This window comes from Nansenia antarctica (assembly GCF_963989245.1).
Source record: "Nansenia antarctica genome assembly, chromosome: 5".
NCBI lineage: Eukaryota > Metazoa > Chordata > Actinopteri > Argentiniformes > Microstomatidae > Nansenia > Nansenia antarctica.
This window is the reverse complement of record NC_137690.1, coordinates 75,532,954-75,551,743: the sequence shown is the minus strand read 5'-3', so window position 1 is coordinate 75,551,743 and position 18,790 is coordinate 75,532,954. Positions and strand designations below refer to the sequence as shown.

Genomic DNA, 18,790 nt, shown 5'->3' with positions numbered 1-18,790 from the left:
CTCCCTCCCTCCCTCCCCTCCCCTCCCTCCCCCCCTCCCTCCCCCCCCTCCTTCCCTCCCTCCCCTCCCTCCCTCCTTCCCTCCCTCTCTCCTCCCCTCCCCTCCCTCCCCCCCCTCCCTCCCCCCCCCCTCCCTCCCTCCCTCCCTCCCCTCCCTCCCTCCCTCCCCTCCCTCCCTCCCTCCCTCCCTCTCCCAGTCCCCTGTCTTCTCCAGAGCAGCAGTACCGGGCCCTCCTGGGGGCCAGCGGCTCCCTGCCGGACCTGTCCAGCCTCCACCTGCCCCCCCCCTCCCCCTCCCCCCAGCCTCTAGAGGTGGACCCCGACCCCCTGCCCTCTGACCTGGGCCTCCACCTCACCTGGGACCTACCTGGACCTCCGTCTGACCTGGAGCTCCCAGAGGACGACTTCCACCTGCCAGGTGTGTGTGTGTGTGTGTGTGTGTGTGTGTGTGTGAGTGTGTGAGTGTGTGAGAGTGTGAGAGTGTGAGACTGAGTGTGAGAATGAGAGTGTGAGTGTGTGAGTGTGTGAGTGTGTGAGAGTGTGAGAGAGTGTGTGTGTCGTATATGGATGGGAATTGATGAGATGTTATTGATACCAATTCCATTATCGCTTCTGTGTGGGGAAAAAACAAAAACATTACCATCATTTCACTGGCGGCCAACTAGTTTTTGCTCTGTTCTGTCAGTTGTTATGAAGTAAACAAACGTTGAGTTGATGTTTATTATTATTATTATTATTATTATTATTACAAACACAATAAATACTCTCTCGAGTGCCAATCAAGCCATAACGTTTTGCAACAACTTACTCCCGACATTATGTGTTTATTCTGTGTGTGTGTGTGTGTGTGTGTGTGTGTGTGTGTGTGTGTGCGTGTGCGTGTGTGTGTGTCCTCCAGGTTTGTTGTCGTCCCTCCAGGGCTCCTTCAGCAACCCGCTGCTCCTCCAGTCGTCGCTTAGCAACCCCAACATCCAATCGTCTCTCAGCAGCCTCCCCAACTCCCTAAGCTCCGCCTCCCTGAACCTGTCGCTCAGCAACTCCTCCCTGCAGTCCAGCCCCAGCGACCAATCCCTGCAGTCGTTCCTCAGTAGCTCCTCCCTGGGCGGGCGGTCCGTCCAATCAGCAGCCAGCAGCAGCCTCTACAACAGCAGCAGCGGGATCGGCGGCTCGTGCTCCTGCTCCTCCTCATCCTCCCTGTCAGGCTCCTCCCCTCGCCCCGCCCCCGCCCCCGCCGGCGGCGGCGGCCAATCGCAGGGCTCGTCTCTGTGGCGGAGGCGGACCCCCCTCAGCCCCCTGGTGGTCCCTGTGGGCGGGGGGGGAGGGGGGGGGGAGGCACGCTGGCACCAGGCCAAGCAGCAGTTCTCTCCTGTGGGATCCCCGACGCTCTCCTCCATCACACAGGTGGGTGGTCTCCCTCTCTGCTCCCTCCCTCCCTCTGTCTCTCCTCCCTCTCTCTCTCCTCCCTCCCTCTCTCCTCTCCTCCCTCTCTCTCTCCTCCCTCTCTCTCTCCTCCCTCCCCATCTCCTCCCTCTGTCTCTCCTCTCCTCCCTCTCTCCTCCCTCTCTCTCTCCTCTGTCTCTCCTCTCCTCCCTCTGTCTCTCCTCCCTCTCTCTCTCCTCCCTCCCTCTCTCCTCTCCTCCCTCTCTCTCTCCTCCCTCTCTCTCTCCTCCCTCCCCATCTCCTCCCTCTGTCTCTCCTCTCCTCCCTCTCTCCTCCCTCCCCATCTCCTCCCTCTGTCTCTCCTCTCCTCCCTCTCTCTCCTCTCCTCCCCATCTCCTCCCTCTGTCTCTCCTCCCTCCCTCTCTCCTCCCTCTGTCTCTCCTCTCCTCCCTCCCTCTCTTCTCCCTCTGTCTCTCCTCTCTCCTCCCTCCCTTTGTAGTTGTTGGGGTTGTTGTGGTTGTTGTTGGGGTTGTTGTTGTTGTTGTTGTTGTTGTTGTTGTTGTTGTTGTTGTTTCAGTCTTGTTGGTCATGTTGGTCCTCCAGGGCGTCGTCCTTCTCAACACCGCCCAGCTGCCTAAGGAGACGCGGGGCCCGGCGTACCCCCCCTGCCCCCCCTGGCAGCCTCCCCACCAGGGCCCTGAGCCCGCCCACCACCACGGAGGTCCACCCCCGCCCTCCCTGACCCAACAACCCGACCCAGAAGCCACCAGGACCCAGCAGCACCAGGAGACGCCCAGCCAGCAGCAGCAACAGCAGCTTCATTACCACCAGAGCCAGAACCAGCTGTACCAGTGCCAGTTCCAGACGGACGGAACCACCGCAGTTCTGTCCAAACCCGGTCCTCCCAACCCAACACAGCCCTGTCCCACACAGCAGCACACACAGAACCACACACAGCAACACATACAGACACTGTACCAACAACCACCACAACCACAACAACAACAACATTACCAGCTTCAGGAACAACAACCCAACCAACAACAGTTCCCACGGCAACAGCCTCCGCTAGGCAACCAAAGACAACAACAACAACAACAACAACAACAACAACAACAACAACAACAGCAGCAGCAGCAGCAGCGGCGGCGGTACCTCCAGAACCTACAACAGCAGCAGCAGCAGCAGACGTACCCGCCGCAGCAACACCACCCCAGCCAGATGCTGCTGCCACAACAGCCTCAGGTGTCCCAGAATCCCCAGCAGGTGTCCCAGCAGCCTCAGCAGGACCCGTACGGCTGGCCCCCCCAGGCCTCCTCCTACCCCCCCCCGCCCCCGCCCCCCCCAGCCTCCCAGAGGCTCTACATGTCCAGCCTGCAGCAGACGGCACCGAAGACGGAGGCGACGACCCGCAGCAGCGTCAGATACCACCAGAACCACCAGAACCACCAGAACCACCAGGCCCAGGAGAGGAGCAGCTGGGTCCAGCAGAAGCTGCTGCACGGCCAGAAGAACCAGAACCAGACCGCCGGCCCGTCTGCTCAGAACCAGACGCCGGGCCTCTATAACGTGAGGATGGGTTAAGGGTTCTGGTGGTCGATGGTTCTGTGTTCAATACTGTAAAGCAGCTGTCTAGACAGGGTTCCACATTAACGGTTAAAGTTAATAATAATACTAATATATAATAATAATCAGGGTTATAACGTGAGGACGGGTCTTCTTCAGGGCTTCTGGGGGTTCTGACGGTTCTGTGTTCTCGACTGTAAAGCAGCTACGCTGTCTTGAGTTGAACAAGCTAATAAATACGACTAGACTTCTGGCCTCTTGTGCTCAAGTACTCACAGTCCTGTGTGTGGGTGTCATAGTAACCCTGACTAACCCTGTAGTAACCATAGTAACCCTGACTAACCCTGTTCCTGTCTCTGCTCCTCCAGAACTCTTCGTCCCTCCAGGAGTCTCTGCAGCGGGACGCCTACGTGGGCCTCCACCTCACCCCCAGCCAGACCCAGGCGCTCTCTCAACAGGTACCTAACCCCCCTCCCCCTCCTCCCCCTCCACCTCACCCCCAGCCAGACCCAGGCGCTCTCTCAACAGGTACCTAACCCCCCTCCCCCTCCTCCCCCTCCACCTCACCCCCAGCCAGACCCAGGCGCTCTCTCAACAGGTACCTAACCCCCCTCCCCCTCCTCCCCCTCCACCTCACCCCCAGCCAGACCCAGGCGCTCTCTCAACAGGTACCTAACCCCCCTCCCCCTCCTCCCCCTCCACCTCACCCCCAGCCAGACCCAGGCGCTCTCTCAACAGGTACCTAACCCCCCTCCCCCTCCTCCCCCTCCACCTCACCCCCAGCCAGACCCAGGCGCTCTCTCAACAGGTACCTAACCCCCCTCCCCCTCCTCCCCCTCCACCTCACCCCCAGCCAGACCCAGGCGCTCTCTCAGCAGGTACCTAACCCCCCTCCCCCTCCCCCTCCACCTCACCCCCAGCCAGACCCAGGCGCTCTCTCAGCAGGTACCAGCCCCCATCATGCTCTCTGTTGTTCCTGTGTGTGGGGTGCCGCATCAATATGCCGACAGCCCTCCCTGCATGTGAATGCTCTCCGCTTCTCTGTTACGGCACATGTGGGAAGGCGGTACATGTGGGAAAACTAGGGTTAGGGTTAGGTGCTACGTCGACATGGTACATGCTGGCATGTCTAACCCCAACCCTAACCCCAACCCTAACCTTAACCGTAGCACCCTAGCCCCTAACCCTAGTTTTCCCACATGTCATAACCCATCACTGCCTCATTTTAAGTACCCCGCTATCCCTCACCTCCGCTCTTCCTCACCCCTACCTCCTCCGTCTCTCTCCCCTCTCTCTGACTGTATTATAATGCATCTGTATTTGCCATTGTTTTATTGTTTTATTGTTTATTGTATTACTTAACCTTGTTTTATTTCTAGCTTCCCCCCCCCCCCACCCCCCAAAGAGCCACTGCTTTTTGGTCAGGCTGCATTTGCAAATAAGAATTTGTTCTTACATGTTTGCCTGGTTAAATAAAGGTTAAATTTTTTTTTTAAAATGTACCGTCTTGTCAGCTCTCGCAGAAATCCGCTAATAAACTGTCGGCATGGTGGTCCGTCGGCACAGCGGGTGGGCCCCGTGTGTGGTTGGTCATAGGTCTCTCTCTCTCTCTCTCTCTGTCTCTCTCTCTCTCTCTGTCTCTCTCTGTCTGTCTCTCTCTGTCTCTCTCTCTCTCTCTCTCTCTCATCTGTCTCTGATGGCGCCGTCATGCCAACATGTGTCCGGGTGACGTAATCAGGTCTTTCGAGCGCCCGCGATGCGCTCGTTGCCATGCCGACGCTAGCATTTTCAACATGCTAATTTCAAGTAGTAATTTGTCAACGCTAATGTTACAGAGTTGGCTAGTTAACTGCAAACAAACCCACAAAATCACATCAGCCAAATCAATCTAGTAGCATGGGACTATTACTACTATGACTATTACTACTATCCCAAATGTACATTTGATAAGTAAGCTAGCGAGCTATGATTGGAAAACGTAGTAAGTAGCATCCAGTTATGGAATTATATTTATCACTACTTTGGCTGATGTAGCAAACAAACCCACATCACTTAACTAGCCAACTCGGTAACATTAGCGTAGCGAATTACTCATGTTGAAATGCTAGCTGATTACGTGCGAAATTAGCATGCCAGAATGCATAGCAATGAACTCGACATCATGGGGTGTTCGAAAGACACGATTACATCACATCACATCACCCCCCGGACACTGTATGGCATGACGGTGTCTGTGTGGTGTGGTTGCCATGGATACATCTCTGACGCCTGTCCCCCCCTCCCCCAGCTGGGGCGTCTCAGCAGGGAGCCTGGCTGGGGGGACCAGGCGCTGCAGGACCCCGGAGCCCAGGCGTTGCCGGGGAAACACAGCAGACTCCACGGTGAGAACCAATGAGAGCGGGCCGTAGGCATCCAATCAATCAGCAATTTTCGTCAACGACGACAACAAATTATCATAATCATAACATATCAAAATGATCATAACCGGCTCTTGGCCGTAATAAAAATGGAGACTCACACAATGTAAAGGGGAAGTAAGAATATGAATTTCAGTTGGCCCACGGTTCGGTATGAACCTCGGTTTTTGGGTCACGGTTCACGGTTCGTGTTTTAGTTTTTTTTTTAAATGCTACTATTTATTTACAAACTGTTACTTTATTTTGCTTATACTTATGGAACTTTAACATTTAGACACATTCCAGAATATGACTGGTAAATTGTATAATATAAATATATATAAACAAAAAACACTTTCAAATGTAAAAAAATTACATAAACACTTTCAAATGTGACGTGTTGTGGATTGGAACTACGGATCATAAGCTTTCAAATGATGTGTCATACATTGAAATCCGAAAAAAGTTAGAGTCATTTGAATGTTGTTAGACGTCAGGCACATATAGGGTTAACCTCTTTGTAATGAAACCGGAAACAAACGCTGCTAGCAGCTAGCGGCTAACAAAACACAGCGCTACGAACTATGAGAGCTGTATCCCATATACCCATTATGCGCATTTTAAGCGCATATAGGACTCACGTGAAGCATTTCTGCGACACGCGTTTCTGTTCACTGTTTTCATTCCCTCATCGCTTATACACATAAGTTTGACTGCGCATGACAGTAGTTCAGCAGTCTTTTAGTCGCACTGGTGCGATTGAATGTATTTCCAAGTCGCACAGAAATATATTCACTCGCAAATGCGACCAAAACAGTCGCACTGTCGAGCCCTGTGAGAAACAGTGTGAAAAGTTTGAGGCTGGTGGAGGTGGACATGGGAGGACCAGCTCAGTGTTCTGTATGATGTCACAATGAGCCACCCATATCTGCCTCTGCTGGTGGACAGACACATTCAGATATTCTAAACCTGACTCTCCCTCTCTCCCTCCCCTCTCCCTCTCTCTCTCTCCCTCCTCTCTCACCCTCCCCTCTCTCTCTCCTCTCTCTCTCCCTCCCCTCTCTCTCCCTCCCCTCTCTCTCCCTCCCCTCTCTCTCTCTCCCTCCCCTCTTTCTCTCTCTCCATCCCCCTCCTCTCTCCCTCCCCCTCCTCTCTCCCTCCCCCTCCTCTCTCCCTCCCCTCTCTCTCTCTCCCTCCCCTCTTTCTCTCTCTCCATCCCCCTCCTCTCTCCTCTTTCTCTCCATCCCCCTCCTCCCTCCCTCTCCTCTCTCTCCTCTCTCCCTCCCTCTCCTCTCTCTCTCTCTCCATCCCCCTCCTTTCTCCCTTCATCTCCTCTCTCCTCTTTCTCTCTCTCCATCCCCCTCCTCTCTCCTCTTTCTCTCTCTCCATCCCCCTCCTCTCTCCCTTCATCTCCTCTTTCTCCTTCTCCATCCCCCTCCTCTCTCCCTCTCCTCTCTCCCTCCCTCTCCTCTTTCTCTCTCCATCCCCCTCCATCTCCTCTTTCTCTCCCCCCTCCCTCCCCTCTTTCTCTCCCCCCTCCCTCCCCTCTTTCTCTCCCCCCTCCCTCCCCTCTTTCTCTCTCTCCATCCCCCTCCTCTCTCCCTTTATCTCCCTCCCCCCCCCTCCTCTTTCTCTCCCCCTCCCCCTCCTCTTTCTCCCCCCCTCCCCCCTCCCTCCCCTCTTTCTCTCCCCTCCTCCCTCTCCTCCAGATGCAGGGTTGTACCAGGACATGGAGGGGGTTCTGCCCATGTTTGGGTTCGACAGCGTCGACCCGTTCTCCCTGCTGGAGCCCCTGGACCTGGGGGGGTTCAACCTGTTAGAGGAGGCAGGGGGGGAGGACGCCGTGACATCACACTGCTCCACCCTGCTCAGGTGACCTCAGGTGACCCTGTGACATCATCACACTGCTCCACCCTGCTCAGGTGACCTCAGGTGACCCTGTGACATCATCACACTGCTCCACCCTGCTCAGGTGACCTCAGGTGACCCTGTGACATCATCACACTGCTCCACCCTGCTCAGGTGACCTCAGGTGACCCTGTGACATCATCACACAGCTCAGGTGACCCTCAGGTACGCCACACTGACGCTCTTCTGAAGAGACGAGGGTCTTGGTGTCTCCTGATTGGCTGCAGCCTCTGACAGCCTGGTTGTGATTGGACACTTGTGTTGTTTGTAACAATATCCTCATCTGATTGGTCAACTTAGTATCCCCCCCCCCCCCTCTACTCAACAACAGCACCTTAGGGTATATATACAGCCCCCCCTGTCCCGGTATAGATGTGTACTGAATGAAGAATGAAGCCAGCAGTGTAGAAAAAGAAACAGATATTTTTGTATTTATTATCGTTCATGTTGATGTGTAATACAGGAGGTCGTGTGACAGGCCTGTGTCTCTCTCTGGCAGAGATGAACATTGGAAACTGTATAAAAACAAAGTAACCTGGGTCTTTTTTTGTAACATTATTATACAACAAAAAATAAATGAGGTCTGATTTCCTGTCTGACAGTAATTATTACCCTTTGGCAACAACGACGACCGTTCAAATCAATCATTTAAAACCTAGACGGTGATCGATTAGCAGGCTGTCTTAATAATCAATACTTAGCCTGACAGAGATTCAAAAACAACAACATTGAGCGGAGAGAAGCAGAAGCAATAGAACAATCATACCGTGTTTAAACTCTTAACTGCCTGAGAGTTCCGGAACACTCGCCACCTAGAGTTCCAAGTGTTCTACCTAGCAACAACACTCTGATTGGCTACAAAAGGAAGCATCATCATGTATGGATTTTTGGTTAGAAGAAGTCACCTTTGGCACGCTAGAATGTTGACAGCAGCGATGCACCGATACCACTGTACAACAACGTAGCGTAGCCTCTCCTAGCAGGTAGGAGCGATGTCAGCTGTCTGGAGGTCTGTTAGGATGAGCCACGATGACGACAAAGGTAGCCGGTGTCGGAAACACTTCAAACCAAATACAGGAGAAAACCTCTCTGAATCTGAACAGACGCGTTGCTAGCTAGCTAGCTAGCAGCTGAGGAGGAACATCGCCGACTGCGCGCTGATAGAACGTCAACATGCCCAACAGACACGTAACTAGATGATCACACAGTCCTTTGCTTTTGAAACACGTCCTGAAACGTTAAGTTTGTTTACCAGGAAGTCAAGAACAGCTGATGAAAATAAAACTTTTCAAAGTCATAGTTAGAACTGTAACGGCGTTATTAAATACTCGTTTCGGCAATGGAAGTACTTGGTCTGAGAAGTGGTATCGGTGCGTCTCTAGCGGACACGTGTGTACGACTTCATTCACCCTCGGCCCTGGAGGAGCTGCGTTGCCTGTGGACCTGATCTGCTAACCCAGTAAACAAAGAGTCCAAAAGACGTCCTCAGGGAAGCCGGAACGTGGGTTCAGATGACGTCTTTCTAGGACGTCCAGGTGACGTCTTATGGACTACATAAGACAATGCTGTAGTCCATAAGACGTCCTAAAGACGTCACCTGGACGTCCTAGAAAGACGTCATCTGAACCCACATTCCGGCTTCCCTGAGGACGTCCTTTGGACTCTTTGTTTACTGGGGACCCTGTTAAACCCTGGACCAGACCTGACCATGAGGACACATGCAGAGCTCGGGAGGAGGTCCAGCGCTGAAGCCTCGTCAACTCTCTCAGCCTCTAATCATTCTCATCGCTCCCCAGTTGACCTTAGTAACACATCAACAGCAAAACATCATTTCATCATAAAAAATGTTGGTAAAAAAACATTTAACCATTTGAGATTTTCAGGTAAAAAAAAAAAAAAACACTAAAACAAGTCATTGTTAATAATTTCTGCTGCATTAATAAAAAACACAGTTGTCACGTTGGAATGTTCAGAGTCTCAGCGCCACACTGGGACCCTACTCTGATTGGTTAAAAATGTCTTTCAGTCAAACCTGATTGGCCGATCATGCCAACAGTGTCGCCACCTCAGTAACCTTATACAAACAAGAGTCCACTCTGATTGGCTGCTCAGGCCTCGGTGACACACCGCCCAGGAGCCAGGACGTCCCTGCTCATTGGTTGGAGGAGGCGGGACTAATGTAAACACAATACTGCCCTGGCTTCAGATGATTGGTTGGTAGGTAGGGCCCTGGGGGGCGTGGCCTCAGTTGATTGGCTGGTAGGCCTGGGGGCGGGGCTTGGCCTTGCGGACGCAGACGCAGGACTCCGCCCAGCAGGAGGACGAGCAGCGGCGTGACCAGACCCACCGCCATGATGGGACAGAACCAGAGGAGAGAAGGAGTCCACGGGGGCAGAGCCCAGACCCACCAACACAGTCCTGGGGAGGGGGAGGGAGGGAGGGGGGAGAGGGGGGGAGGGGAGAGGGGGGAGGGGGGAGAGAGGGAGAGGGGGAGAGAGGGAGGAGAGGGAGGGAGAGGGGGGAGGGGGAGAGAGGGAGGGAGGGAGGGAGAGGGGGGAGGGGGAGGGAGAGAGGGAGGGGGAGGGAGAGAGGGAGGGGGAGAGGGAGAGAGGGGAGAGGGAGAGGGGGAGGGAGGGAAGAGGGGGGGAGGGAGGGAGGGAGGGAGAGGGGGGGGAGGGAGGGAGAGGGAGAGAGGGGAAGGGAGAGAGGGGAGGGGGAGGGAGGGAGAGGGAGAGAGAGAGAGGGGGAGAGGGAGAGAGAGAGAGGGGGGGAGAGAGAGAGGGGGGGGAGGGAGGGAGAGAGAGAGAGGGGGGGGGAGGGAGAGAGAGAGAGGGGGGGAGGGAGAGAGAGGGAGGGGGGAGGGAGGGGGGAGAGAGAGGGAGGGGGGAGAGGGAGGGAGAGAGAGAGAGGGAGGGGGGAGAGAGAGAGAGGGGGAGGGAGGGGAGGGGGGAGGGAGGGGAGGGGGGAGGGAGGGAGGGAGGGGAGGGGGGAGGGAGGGAGGGAGGGAGGGGAGGGGGGAGGGAGGGAGGGGAGGGGGGAGGGAGGAGGGAGGAGAGAGGGAGGGGGAGGGAGAGAGGGAGGGGGAGAGAGGGGGAGGGAGAGAGGGGAGGGAGAGAGAGAGGGGAGGGGGAGGGAGGGAGAGAGGGGGAGGGGGAGAGAGAGGGGTAAGAGTGGGTATAACTGCTGACTACATCTCCAACTGAGGTAGTTAACACTAGAACAGCCGTGTCTATGTTACCTACTATAAGAACCGCCTCGGGGGTCAACATGACCATAGTCTTTACAATGGGAAGCTGCTACTTACACACAACGACCACTAGTTGGCCGCCTTGTAAATGAGCCTGCCTCCTACACAGAAAAACAGCTAAATAGCTTCATACTAGCTTATCATGATGTGATGATGAAAAAATGTAAGGATACTGGGTGGTAGAATGCACATATCTAGGACAAGTTATGAAAGGAGGGTCCTGAAATGTGTGTTAAGGGTCAGGGGAGGCTGGGGGAAGTAGAAATTGGAGGACAGGCTCATTGTGATGCAAGGAATGAAGCGAGTCACGGTATCACGTGTGTTTGATACCATTCGTCATTCCATTAAGCCCGTCCTCCGACTTAGTGGTGTGAGAGGGGGGGGGGTCCTACCAGCTGAGGTAGTTGGTGGCGTTGTAGAAGGGCTCTCCCGCCATGCTGAAGGTCACGTTGAGCCCGGTGGTCCGCGGGTCCCTGAAGTAGGCCAGGACCAGGCCTGAGGGGGGGGGCGTGGCCAGGGGGGCGGGGGGGGAGTGGCGCGCGGGCGTGGCGTCCTCAAACACGGGCGTGGCCGAGCGGTACGCCACGGGCTTCCACTGGACGTACCCCAGGATGGGGAGGAGGGGGAGGAGGTGGCGTTGTCGGCAGGGGAGGACACCCACTGAGATACCTGGAGGAGGAGGAGAGGGAGGGGAGGGGAGAGAGGAGTGGGGAGGGGAGAGAGAGGAGGGAGGGAGGGGTAGGAGAGGAGGGAGGGGAGGGAGGCGAGAAGGGAGGAGGGGGAGAGGAGGTAGGGGGGAAGGAGGGGAGGGGAGGGGAGAGAGAGGGAAGGGAGAGGAGGGAGGGGGTCAGAGTGAGCAGAAAAGGTTTTTGAACTTTTTGTACACATTTTGCAAACTGCTCCCACGGCTACAATTGTATGTCTATATTCACAATCTTTACATGGAAACGTAGAGCAACTCTTACTGTCACTTCAAATATCAACATATAAGCCCAAACATGAATAGTTTTTACGTTTCAGACGTTTGTTTGAGAGCTGGCCAAAGACAAAAGCAGGTCTGGTCAGAGCACGTTGCCGTAGCAACCACCAACTGTCACTTAACTCTTACAGGTGTCCCTCTGATCGACAGCAGCAGGTAGGGTAAGAACGAGAGGGAGACAGAGAGAGAGGCGCACACACACACACACACGCACACACACACACACCTTGAAGATGGAGGGGGTGTACTCGTCGTCAATGGAGCGCAGCGTGTCGACCCGGGCCAGGGGATAGGCTCCGCCCACCGCCTGCAGCTCCACACAGAACCTGGGGTGTTCCGCCCGCGCGGCCACGCCCTGCAGCACCACCCGCAGCTGGGAGGAGTTAGCGCTGTGGAGGAGGCGGGGCCAGGCCTGGTCCCGCCCCCTGGCCTCGAAGGCTGAGAACTGGAGGGAGGAGGAGGGAGAGCCAATCAGATAAGGGGGAAAGGGGGGAACATGAATATGTAGCAGCTGGACAGGAACGCACCGCCAAGAGACTCAGTAACAAACTACTTCCTGTGACTCAGGAACAGCAGCTGCGTACAGGAAGTGGTCACTGGTTGAGTCTCTTGGTGGTTCAACTTCTCTGGCGCTCTTCTCTTATATAGACCACCCTCAGAAGCCAGCCTCTTCGACCTAGAACCAGAGATGCGGGCATGGCTACGCGACACCGAGTTGGACCTCTGACGTTACACGAAAGAAGAAGACAGACAGACAGATAGACAGACAGGCTGCAGTTCCTCCCACCTGCAGACAGACAGACAGACAGGCTGCAGTTCCACCCACCTGCAGACAGAGGGAGCCGTTGGTGAAGCTGGGGGAGGAGGCGTCTCGTCCACAGAGCTGGGCGGTGTGAGCGGCCCGGTCCAGGGTCTGGTTCAGGTCGGCCCAGGTGAAGTTCTGCAGGTCGTAGGGAGGCAGGAAGCTGGAGGGGGGCAGGTGGGCGGGGTCTGCTGTGCTGTTGACATCATCATACTCCCACAGCTGGAGGAACACACACACATTAAATGCTTTATTTATGTCCACGTAAATACAAAGTGCATTAAGGACATTAACACTATCAGTGCAGTCATCAGTTCATTGGGAGACATTCAGTTACGTTTGCGACTGTACAGCAACCATCGTACACATCCGATATTAACACAGAGGATGTTTCAGACGTGGGTTAACAGACACAACAGCATTACTGTAACACAGGGTTAGGGTTCTCTACTCTAAGGGTACAAGAAGCAACGCCGTCTCCATATTGAGCGGCTACCGATAGCAGCAGATATGGAGCAGCACCTGGCTAACTGTCGAGCCTTCCTCTGGGAGACGTGGGCCACCTGAAGGCCCCAGACCACCAGCTGGTGAACATGACCCAGGCTGACACACATGAAGACTAAAAGTTGACGCTTGTAGGTGGGAGATGTTCAGCTTGAGCCGCACACACGCGCAGAGACACACACAGACAGACACCAGGGTATCCGCGGTGTCTTGAAAAGTATTAAAAGTTGATAAATCAATTTTGGGAAAATCAAGACCCTTAATAAGTATTAAAAAGTCTTATCGCAATTTTATGAGGTCTTGAACTTTGTAGGTATTTTTTCTGAATTAGACTCTGTCCAAAGAGTTTGAGTCCTAAAACCTTTTAGTAAAAGTTCGTGAATTTATTAGTTTTATCAAAAAACATGATTGTGGTCTAGTCTATTGCAAACTAAAACTGTTAAGTTAAAAGTGTCACTGATGTAAACGGTTACAGCTCGAAGTGGCGGTGGTGGAGGTCTGGAAAAATATTGACACGGTCTTTAAAAAGTCTTAGAAAGGGATTGAAATGAACCTCAAGATTCCTGTATATACCCTGATTCCATCTGAGGGGGACAACGACCCCCCCCTCCCCCCTCCATCGCCCCCCCCCCTTTGCACTCACCCTGGTGAAGACGAGGGCGCTGCTGTACAGCACGCTGCTCTCCGGCTCCACCCGCAGGCTGCCTGTAGTGTTGCGGGCCAGGAAGGCGGGCCAGTCCACCTGCAGGAGGGAGGCGGGGGAGGAGGTGTGCACCAGCAGCAGCGTGGGCGCCCCCTGGCTGCACAGGAGGAGGTGCAGCGTGTCGTTGGCCCCCTGCGCCCGCACGTGCAGCAGGCTGACACCGGGGGACGCTGCGGTGCCGTTCAGACCAGGGTTCAACTCCAGAGACACCTGGGGGAGGGGGGGGGGAGGAGAGGGGGAGGGGGGGGGGGGAGAGGGGGAGGGGGGGGAGGAGAGGGGGAGGGGGGGGGAGGAGAGGGGGGGGGGGGGAGGAGAGAGGGGGGGGAACACAACAACATCAAATGATTTATACACCATCCAATCAGACGGTTAGGAATGTGTTAGTTATTACACAACACACATACATACACATACACACACACACACACACACACACACACTACACACACACACACACACACACACACAACACACACCACACACACACACACACACACACACAGGGTCAGATGTAGTTCAGCGCCCCTGGAGCAGGTTAGGGGTTAAGTGCCTTGCTCAAGGGCACACCGGCAGTGGCAGCACCTCAGATATGATGGCAGCATCTAAGACGACATAACGTCATCTAATAGAGAACAGCATGTTTCATCTCTGTGTCTGTCATCTATAGTAGCTGGCTAGTCACTAGGGCTGCAACTAACGATTATTTTGGTAGTCGACTAATCTGTCGATTATTTTTTCGATTAGTCGCGATTAGTCGTGTGGCTTTTCGCTGCGCGTAAATGGCGACGCAGAAGCATAAATCCGGCTTAACTAGCTATCTAACCTAACGTTACGCCAAGCTACAGCTGCTCACAGAGCTAGTTGATTGGCTAGCTAGCATTGCTGGCTAGACTACAGACAGCTCACGTTAGTAGGCTACGCTTGGCGCTGTTTATCTTACAGACAGCTCGCTGGTGGACTCAACATAATTGAAATAGCATTCACTTATCAAGCATCATTCATGATCATCCACCATGACTACCTGGTATTTTAATAGCGACCACCCCTCACTTCATTTCATCTCGCGTTCTCCTGGCTTCAACATGGAAAACCCCTGCTACGTAACGTTACATACAAGCGCCTCTGTCTGTCACATGCGTGCCACAGGGCAAATAAATTAATAGCACAAACGCTCATAGCATGTACAGCCCTGTCCATGAGACGTTGTTTTCCAACATGTAACAGTAAAGCTAACATAAACATTACGACCCTAACAATATAACGTTAGCCAGTTGGCTAACAACGTTAGCTAAAACGTACCCAGCTGATTCTTGCATGGCTCCCGTAAAATAAAAATAAAAAAATAAAAAATAAAAAAAAAACGTTTTTTAAAATATAAATTTTTTGTGCGATTAGTCGACAACAAGATCTCACGTCGACGAATTTCCGTAATCGATTAGTCGTGACTAATCGACTAGTCGTTGCAGCCCTACTAGTCACCCATGTAGGAGCTCCATTAGATGTCTCTCTCATAGGGCTTTCACACCGGCACAGAACCGTGCCGGTTCGCGGTCGCGTTCGGAAACCTCCGAACGTTGGCACTGTCTGGCGAACGATACACTGGTATGAACGCGGGCTCGTTCGCCAGACAGCGCCAACGTTCTGAGGTTTCCGAACGCGAACCGGCACGGTTCTTTGCCGGTGTGAAAGCCCTATCAGGAGACCTGAGTCCTGATAGAGAGAGGACTTTGTGATGTCATGGCAGCTAGATTGCTAGATTGTTCCATAGATCAGGGTTGGCAACGTTGTGAATGACTTCTGATGAAGTTTGAACTGAATCTGATTGAATCTTGTTTTTGACCAACTTTCATGACAGCAATCCTTTCGAGCAATGTAGGCAAATAGAGGACTGTGGATTGGTCAGCATTATCACATCACTGGGATAAAGCTAATGGACTAAGTTCTTTACAATGATTCAAGTTTTTATTCATTCGCTAGAGAAATCTTTCTACTGATCCAGTGTGAACGTTGGTAGTTAAAACAACTGGCTTCAGATAAACGAAATGTCAAATGTGATACAGACATGGATAGAGTAGGAAGTGAAAAACAAGAAGTAGCCTAGTTTTCTGGGATGAGTCAGTCTACTTGACTGTTCCCCTATCTAAAACCTAACTACCAGAGGATAACGTCTCTGTACATCATATTATATCATAACGTCTGGCGATATGACTGGTCTGAGTGTCTCCCACCCCGCTGTAACACGTCTTATCCTCTGCTACCTGCAGCCCAGACACCACAACCTCCCAGTAACACAACCTCCCAGACACCACAACCTCCCAGTAACACAACCTCCCAGCCACCACAACCTCCCAGTAACAACCTCCCAGTAACACAACCTCCCAGTAACACAACCTCCCAGCCACCACAACCTCCCAGCCACCACAACCTCCCAGTAACACAACCTCCCAGCCACCACAACCTCCCAGTAACACAACCTCCCAGCCACCACAACCTCCCAGCCACCACAACCTCCCAGCCACCACAACCTCCCAGTAACACAACCTCCCAGCCACCACAACCTCCCAGCCACCACAACCTCCCAGTAACACAACCTCCCAGCCACCACAACCTCCCAGTAACACAACCTCCCAGTAACACAACCTCCCAGCCACCACAACCTCCCAGCCACCACAACCTCCCAGTAACACAACCTCCCAGTAACACAACCTCCCAGTAACACAACCTCCCAGTAACACAACCTCCCAGACACCACAACCTCCCAGTAACACAACCTCCCAGTAACACAACCTCCCAGTAACACAACCTCCCAGTAACACAACCTCCCAGCCACCACAACCTCCCAGTAACACAACCTCCCAGCCACCACAACCTCCCAGTAACAACCTCCCAGCCACCACAACCTCCCAGCCACCACAACCTCCCAGTAACACAACCTCCCAGCCACCACAACCTCCCAGTAACACAACCTCCCAGTAACACAACCTCCCAGCCACCACAACCTCCCAGTAACACAACCTCCCAGCCACCACAACCTCCCAGTAACACAACCTCCCAGTAACACAACCTCCCAGTAACACAACCTCCCAGCCACCACAACCTCCCAGTAACACAACCTCCCAGTAACACAACCTCCCAGTAACACAACCTCCCAGTAACAACCTCCCAGACACCACAACCTCCCAGTAACACAACCTCCCAGTAACAACCTCCCAGCCACCACAACCTCCCAGTAACACAACCTCCCAGTAACACAACCTCCCAGCCACCACAACCTCCCAGTAACACAACCTCCCAGTAACACACCCTCCCAGTAACACAACCTCCCAGTAACACAACCTCCCAGTAACACAACCTCCCAGCCACCACAACCTCCCAGCCACCACAACCTCCCAGTAACACAACCTCCCAGTAACACAACCTCCCAGTAACACAACCTCCCAGTAACAACCTCCCAGCCACCACAACCTCCCAGTAACACAACCTCCCAGTAACACAACCTCCCAGCCACCACAACCTCCCAGTAACACAACCTCCCAGTAACACAACCTCCCAGTAACACAACCTCCCAGTAACAGCTGGTTAACCAGCCCAGTCACACATGCTAACTGTTAGCCTGGCTACAGCAGGAATGGAGAAGCAGAGACGTTTTCACTACGAGGACAGAGAAGTCATCACCCAGACATGCAGACAGACAGACAGACAGACAGACAGACAGACAGGCAGACAGACAGACATGCAGACAGGCAGACAGACAGACAGGCAGACATGCAGACAGACAGACAGACAGACAGACAGACAGGCAGACAGACAGACATGCAGACAGGCAGACAGACAGACAGACAGGCAGACATGCAGACAGACAGACAGGCAGACAGACAGACAGGCAGACATGCAGACATACAGGCAGACAGGCAGACATTCAGACAGACAGACAGACATGCAGACAGACAGACATTCAGATTCAGATTCAGATTCAGATAACGTTAATTGCCATTATGCATACACATATAGGAATTTGCTTCGGCAGACATGCAGACAGGCAGACAGACAGAGAGGCAGACAGGCAGACATACAGGCAGACAGACAGACATGCAGACAGGCAGACATACAGGCAGACAGACAGGCAGACAGGCAGACAGACAGGCAGGCAGACAGAGAGACAGACAGGCAGACAGACAGACAGGCAGACAGACAGACAGGCAGACAGACAGACAGGCAGGCAGACAGACAGGCAGGCAGGCAGACAGACAGACAGACATGCAGACAGACAGACAGACAGACAGACATACAGACAGACAGACAGGCCGCCCTGCGTGACACCGTGTTAGACTACATAGCAGCCAGCCGGAAACAAACAAACAAACACCACCCACCCAGGTCTGAGATGCTGATTAAGCCAACAGAGTCACAGAGTCACAGAGTCACAGTGTGACTGTCGTTCCTCATCACAAACTGAAACTTCTGGAATGACGTCATCCATGTGTATAATACGCTGCTTACCTTCCGTCGGTAATTGTCGCCGTTGCCGATAAAAGCGTCAGAGAATCTGACCGTCACGAGTAGAGAGAAGAGGCTTGTTGTGATCAGGAGTCGCGCCGCCATCTTGCTGCTGGCAGGTCACGTGTCTGGTTGCGGCTGGCAGGTCACGTGTCTGGTTGCTGCTGGCAGGTCACGTGTCTGGTTGCTGCTGGCAGGTCACGTGTTAAACACTGTCCTGCCCCCAGAGAATGACTGACAGGCCGGTAGAACATGAGAATTGCATAGAGAGTTTGAATTTTGTCCGCTGTAAAGCGGATGTGTTTCCTAGAACATGTAAATGCAATTGCTAATCACATTATTGCATTACAATTTGAATATTGACTCAAATAACGCAGGCAAAAGTGGCAAATTAATATGCTATTTTGGGATTGCATAGTCATTTTCACATTAGAATGAACTTTTGAATTTTGTCAGCTACAAAGCAGCGCATGACTTTGAAAATTAAACGTCAAATGGCTTTGCATTATCATTTTAATATTGACAGCGAATGAGCACATCAGGTACATGACAATGAAAATGCTAATCATTAGAATTGCATTTGAATTTGAATATTGTCTGAAAGAATGCATGCAAAGGTGGAACATGCAATTGCAATCTCATATTTCATTAGCATTTGAGTTAAGTCTACTATATGCTTCCATAGTAGTCTGGTACTTATACTCTGCAAAGACAATAACGTTGTAATCGTCTAATGACTCTAATCGGTCTGCAATAGGCCCAGACATCTCACCTCCCTGCCCCCACGGAAATAAAGACTAGATCATTCC

General features: G+C 53.2%; 2 protein-coding genes across 2 annotated transcripts in view; one reads left to right on the top strand and one right to left on the bottom strand.

The window, feature by feature from the left end:
- Positions 1-8,703, top strand: part of LOC308158393 (uncharacterized protein) — a 16,349-nt gene extending 7,646 nt beyond the window's left edge. The window contains exons 9-14 of the mRNA XM_080531980.1: positions 197-417; positions 898-1,400; positions 1,983-2,948; positions 3,314-3,403; positions 5,233-5,326; positions 7,051-8,703. Coding sequence (XP_080388106.1) covers positions 197-417; positions 898-1,400; positions 1,983-2,948; positions 3,314-3,403; positions 5,233-5,326; positions 7,051-7,217 — 2,041 coding nt within the window. The 3' untranslated portion in view covers positions 7,218-8,703. The remainder of the gene's footprint in view (positions 1-196; positions 418-897; positions 1,401-1,982; positions 2,949-3,313; positions 3,404-5,232; positions 5,327-7,050) is intronic.
- A 427-nt stretch (positions 8,704-9,130) lies between these two features.
- Positions 9,131-18,100, bottom strand: glmp (glycosylated lysosomal membrane protein). The gene is given in 9 exon segments (XM_080530969.1): positions 9,131-9,547; positions 9,549-9,605; positions 9,607-9,667; positions 10,889-11,111; positions 11,114-11,165; positions 11,702-11,920; positions 12,302-12,499; positions 13,425-13,694; positions 17,985-18,100. Coding segments are annotated over 9 exon segments (1,236 nt in total). The 5' UTR covers positions 18,087-18,100; the 3' UTR covers positions 9,131-9,493.
- Positions 18,101-18,790: the final 690 nt, after the last annotated feature.